The sequence below is a fragment of the Anguilla anguilla genome, chromosome 8, assembly GCF_013347855.1.
Source record: "Anguilla anguilla isolate fAngAng1 chromosome 8, fAngAng1.pri, whole genome shotgun sequence".
In the NCBI taxonomy this organism is placed as follows: Eukaryota; Metazoa; Chordata; class Actinopteri; order Anguilliformes; family Anguillidae; genus Anguilla; species Anguilla anguilla.
The window spans coordinates 42,474,964-42,481,020 of NC_049208.1; the positions used below are offsets into that span (position 1 = coordinate 42,474,964).

A 6,057-nucleotide genomic window follows, 5' to 3' on the forward strand; every position below is an offset into this window, starting at 1 on the left:
ATATTTTACAGATATTTTATGGCATACTCTCAATGTCCCTCTTCCTTTGGATCATGTGCATTGCAGCTTATACGTTGAAAGGCATGCTTTGAGTAAATGGAAAACAGAGTATTGCTAGAGTATATTACTGTTTAACACAAGTAAGCCAGTCTTACGATAAATTATCAGGTTATTCTTTTAAAAGTAAAATCACACAGACCAGATCTCATAATGAATGATATTTGCAGAAAATATGATAATAACATTGAATTGTAACTGTAAAATAAGTTTGGTTTCCCTTCCTCAGACTGTAATTTCCAAACAGAAGAAGTGATCAATGATAAAAAATATTGTTTTTCTTTTTTTGTGGAGAATTTTCAGAAATATCAAGATATGAGGTAGAAAATTTGTAAAACTTCTGCCCACACAGAAGGCACTGTACAAGTTGGAACATGGAACTGAGTAATTTAGCAGCTTCAAAAACAATTGTCAGTTACACAGGTTTTGGGGACATCATAACCATGGTTATGGTCAGCTTTGGTTGATATTACCATTAATGTAGTCTTCCTTTCTTGACAGATGAACTTGTGTTCACACTTCTTTTAACCAAACAAGTACCCCTTGTGGTATGCTTTCATAATAAAGATGGAAAATTTAACTCTTTCCCACCAGCTTTGTCATTTATTCTCATTGTTTATGAACACATTGCACGACACTGTTAGTTACATGCTTTTACGTTTCATTACAGCGCATCACATGGTATTTAATATGTCACTGGCTCACCAAGCTCTGGGATGAGAAAAGGCTTACAGGGGAAAAAAAGGCCTTTGCCAATGGAGTGAATAAAACCATGCAAATCCAGCAAGATCCTGCTTGCAAATTGAGTACCAGTATAATGTTCAAGCTCTTTTTGTTGTATAAACTCAAAAGTTCCTCAAACACGGTTGCTAAACACACAAGGAAGTAAGCATTCCCCTATTTATTTGATGCACTCTAGACTCACCTGCACTTTACCCGTTTTGAGGTAAATCATTATTATTAAATTTTCTTATGTTTCTCATGTGTTCTTCCTGTAGTAACACAATCAATCTAGGCTCTCTAGGTTTCTTACCCCAGGTAAGCCTGTGTAAAATATAGTTATATTCAGATACATTTACAAACATGTTCTCTAAGCAGCCTTAAAGAACAAACTAGGAGTTAAAAATGTCTAGTGTCAAGCACACTGACTGACATAATTTCTCAGGGACATGCCTAATTACCTACAGAGCAACTACACGCCTTGTAATTACCCACAGAGCAAGTACATATTGTTGGTGTTCCGTTGAAAATGACATCCATGAGTTGTTTCAGAATTCCTTGCCTTGCCTTTACTGCTCCATATATTTTGTGCACGCAGTTTTGCACTGAATATAGTGTGTGATCCAGCATTTATGGGAATATTTAGTCAACTGAAGAAAGACCACTCTGATTCCAAGTTCTCCTCTCAAGTAAGAGGATGAAACAGTCTAGATGAGATGATCAGACCTGTTCACTTCCATCTTGATCCCGAGTCACAGCAATGGTCTCAGTCCTCAACTTCTCTATCTCGCTGTTCAGACCCAGCAGAGTCTGAGCCAGCTGCCGGTCCTGAGATCGCATCTCCAGCTATGATTCAACCAGACAAAATGAGTCTACAAGTTACTCAGGAAGAATCATTGCATTCAGAGACAATATCAGTTCCGTACTATCACATGCACATGTTGCAAACATTGCTTTAAAGTGTCTGTCCTTAATTTTTCAGTTTTGGTGGATTTGGCAACAACAAAAGTTTATTTTCACAGGCCAAATACTAGTGTTCCGTTAAAAACAAAGCAATTACTAGGAGCACATCGAGTGATAATCCAGTGGTTGCATATTGGAGAAGACTGCCTAGAGACAACCAAAAATGTCATCTGACACCGTAATATTAAGCAACATATCAAACTTAATTTTAAAGATGTTTTTTGGATTTTACGTGATTTCTCTTCTGCAGTGGACATACAATTTCCTGTGCATGCATCATTACATTTGAATATTGGGGGGACTGTCGAACTGACACTACCAGTGGAAAACAGAATATAGAGGAGCAATTACAGAACCAAAACAATATTGCTACAGAAATTCCATTGTGGAAAAGGTATCAAATATGTAATTTTTTTTACATGAAAAAATTAAGGATTGACACTTTAAACACCCTGCATGGATACCTAATACCTGAAATGAACACTGTATTGTAATGATAGAAATGTAATACATGCACCAGGGCCAGGATTCCATCCCATTTCAATTCAGGAAATGCTCTGAGATTCATTTAAATCGATGCAAAATACTCACCGAATCTGACATTTCAATTTATGAAATGACCTTCATTTAATCATCTCCTAAAGTATTAGGAGATGATTTTAGATAGAATGGAAAGTTATTTAGCATGTACTTTGTCAGTACAGCAGACACAAAGACCATTTTTGTTTTTTAAAGAAGAATAATGGGACTGACACACATTATCACAGACATTTTAGTATTTTATGTGATGTGCAGTGCCATTAAAAACTATTTGCCCCCTTCCCGGTTTCCTCTATTATTGCATATATGTCACGCTGAATGGTTTCAGATCTTTAGACAAAATGTAATATTAGACAAAGGAAAACTGGGTAAATAGAATAAGACATTTTTTAAACTTGTTATTTCATTAATTTAATGAAAAATACCAATATCACCCATTTGAAAAAGTAGTTGCCCCCTTATTAATTAAATCCACCAATTAACCTAATTTAACTGATAATTAGATTCAGCTAATTGAACACAGCCAGGCTTAATTGCAGCCAGCCTTGTTGAATCTAAACTTCACTCATATTGAACTGTACCATCAGAGTGAAGTAGTCACCACAAAGTTGCTACAAACACTATGCCACGATCAAAGAAAATTCCAGATGAGAAAAATATATGTTGAAATGTATCAGTCTGGAAAGGGTTACAAAGCCATTCTAAGGCTCTGGGACTCCACCAAACCACAGTGTGAACCTTAGAAATGGAGAACGGAGATCGAGAACACTTGGAACAGTGGTGAATCGAAAGTGGCTGACCTGCCAAAATTTCTTCAAGTGCACAGCGACAGCTCATCCAGAAAGTCACAAAAGATCCCAGAAGAACATCCAAAGTACTGCAGGCTTCTTTAGCCTCAGCTAAGGTGAGTGGTCATGACTCCGCAATAAGAAAGAGACTGGGTAAAAATGTGAGATTAGCAAAGTCCCCCTAACCATTATAACCAAGAGAAACATCAGTGCTTGTCTCACATTTGCCAAAAAAGCACCTGGATGATCCCCAAGCATTTTAGGATAGTGTACTATGGACAAATGAGTCAAAAGTGGAACTTTTTGGAATACACAAGTGCCACATGTCTGACATAATGGAAATAAAGCATTTCACAGTAAGAACATCACACCAACAGTCAAATGTGGTGGTGGTAGTAATGTGATGGTGTGGGGATGCTTTGCTGACTCGGGATGTGGACAACTTGCCATTATTGAAGGAAGCATGAACTCTGCTCTGTACCCGAAAATATTTAAGGCAAATGCCCAGTCATCTGTCCATGAGGTGAAGCTGAAGCGTAATTGGCTTATGCGACAAGACAATGATCCAAAACACAAAAGCAAGCCTATGTCTGAATGGCTGAAAAGAAACAAAATTAAAGTTTTGGAGTGGCCTAGTATAAGTCTTGAACCCAACAGAGATGCTGTGGCAGGACCAGAAATTAGCAGTTCATACTTGAAAACCTAGCAATTTTTCTGAATTAAAGCAGTTCTGCTAAGAAGAGTAGCCAAAAATTCCTCCACAGTGATGAGAAAGAGTGATATAAAATTATAGGAAGCATTTGGTTGCAGTTATTGCTGCTAAAGGTGGTGCAACCAGTTATTAAAATTAAGGGGGCACATGGATCATATGGGTGTTTGATAACTTAACATAAAATAAATTTAATTATTTTGAACGTGTGTTTTGTGTTTACTCAGGTCTAATATTACATTTTCTTAAGATCTGATGCCATTCAGTGTTACAAATATGCAATAATAGAGGAAATAGGAAGGGGGCAAATACTTTTTCACAACATTGTATTCTTGACTGAAGTATTAGTACATGAAAATGCAATCCCATTGAAGCTCCAAAAATCATGCTATGCTTAAGAAAAACAGATGAGCTACCAAAATACATTATGTTAAAATAACATGCAACATGTTTGAAACTATTTTTAAAAAATCACATTTGAAATTAAAAAGACTCAATAAAAGCACAATGACCAAGAGAAGTACGAATGTGCTGCAGTTCTGAGAAGACTCACCAGCTCTGATCTCAGCCAACTTATGGCTCCTTCGATCTTTGCTCTGCGGAGTTCTTCATTGGCTTGTAGATTCCTCCCAATGTTGCTGAGCATGTGAGTGCCTGGTGCAGTGGAGGCTAGTGGTTCCCCAGTCACTCTGAATGCATGGATCAGCTTGTTCTTGATATTCTCCAGCATCATGGTGGACATGATGTCTTCACATTGAGACTCGGAGTTCATGATGTCGTTTCAGCGAAGCCAGCTGTGGTGGGGGTCCTAAAGACAAGTCCAGGCGGTCAGTATGGATGTGTGTGTGCTTGCGTGTGCATGTGTGTGTGTGTGTGAGAGAGAGAGAGAGAGAGAGAGAGAGAGAGAGAGTGTGTTTACTGTAGGCGTGTGAGTGTGCATACGTGTGACTGATTGCATGTGTGAGGATGAGTAGGCTACAGTATGTGTTCAAATGTACTTGTATGTATGCCTGTGTGTGTGTGTGTGTATGAAACAGAAAAGGCAAGGGCACAGTCCTTGCCACACTCACCTCCCCCCTCGTGGGACCCTTCAAGACCAGTATGCTTTCCCGCTTCACTGTTCTCCTCTCTCCCCTTCTTTGAAAACTCCCTCCTTTTCTTACTAAGTCGTCTTACTCAAATGGTGCTGATTGGAATAAGAATGTTTCACTTTGCCATCTCTTCCCTCAGTCAATTCTCTCTCTATTTCTTGTGGTCTTGCTTGTGAGGCATTTTCCACCTTTCCTCAGTGGCAGATTTGCCTGTCTCCTTTTACAGCTTCTCTCATCCCTTCCTTGTTGGGGACAAGCTTGTTTTGTCACTGTTACTATGGAAAATGAGCCCCCGCACAACCCCACCCCCCCATCCGCTTGGTAACCCCAATAAGAATGGTGGGAGATCTAGGACAAAGAGCATTGTTGCCTCTAAAAAATGAAAAGAGGCAACTCTCTCTCTCTTTCTCTCTCTCTCTCAACAGAAGAGGAGCTTGTATAGAAAGTGAAGCTGCTCCCGAGTTGAAGTAATCATGGCCAGTGATGGGTGAGGAGGCTTTGTAAAACTGCAAATAGTTTCATGTTTTGAATGTTTGATTGCAGCACTCCCCCTTTGAAAGCCTCATTCATCAGTATGACTGACAACGTGACATAGCTAAGCAACTAGGCTTTCCTTTGGCTAGTTGTGAAAGGAACAAAGCCTGTCCAGCACTGAAATATGATCAGTCTTTTTGTTTGTACAGTGAGTTTATTCCCCAGGGAAACAGCACTTCTATTGGTTTCTGGCAGTCGATACACAACTGAAAACTGAAATATATCTTGTGGGAAGACAGATATTTCTTGTGTATAAGAGGCAACATCCTTTCATCTTTCCCAATGCCACTGGAAATGAAGGTATTGAAAATAACTTTTCAAAACCAATAAAAGAAAAGTCAAAATCAAGAGCTGCACTGCAATGTTCTAGCAAAAAATACCTGTGTCTGTGTCTTTTCCAGGCATTTATTTATTTACTTCATCAATTTGGAATCAACAATTTAGCTTCTTGAGCCATCACGGTGAGATCCACAGTGTGTGCCTTGCCTGTTGGTTAAAAATATATTATTCACAAAAACGTATTTGTTTTGCACTCTACATGCCACAAAATATAACAGGAGAGCAGCTGATCTGTGATTTGTGCAGCCCTACCTTCCTTAGCCTTACTCTTTCTCTGGCTGGCCAAAGAACCCAGTTGCATGCCATGCCTACTCAT

At 38.8% G+C, this 6,057-nt stretch overlaps 1 protein-coding gene across 1 annotated transcript; it reads right to left on the bottom strand.

Annotated features, from left to right (window-relative positions):
• Window positions 1–637: 637 nt before the first annotated feature.
• si:ch211-153f2.3 (protein FAM167A) lies at window positions 638–5,379 on the bottom strand. Its single transcript, XM_035428294.1, has 3 exons — window positions 4,848–5,379; window positions 4,331–4,585; window positions 638–1,623 (listed from the first exon to the last, which is right to left on the bottom strand). Exons 2-3 carry the CDS (start codon window positions 4,547–4,549, stop codon window positions 1,498–1,500), a joined length of 345 nt encoding a protein of 114 aa, XP_035284185.1. The 5' UTR covers window positions 4,550–4,585; window positions 4,848–5,379; the 3' UTR covers window positions 638–1,497.
• Between the last annotated feature and the right edge of the window lie 678 nt (window positions 5,380–6,057).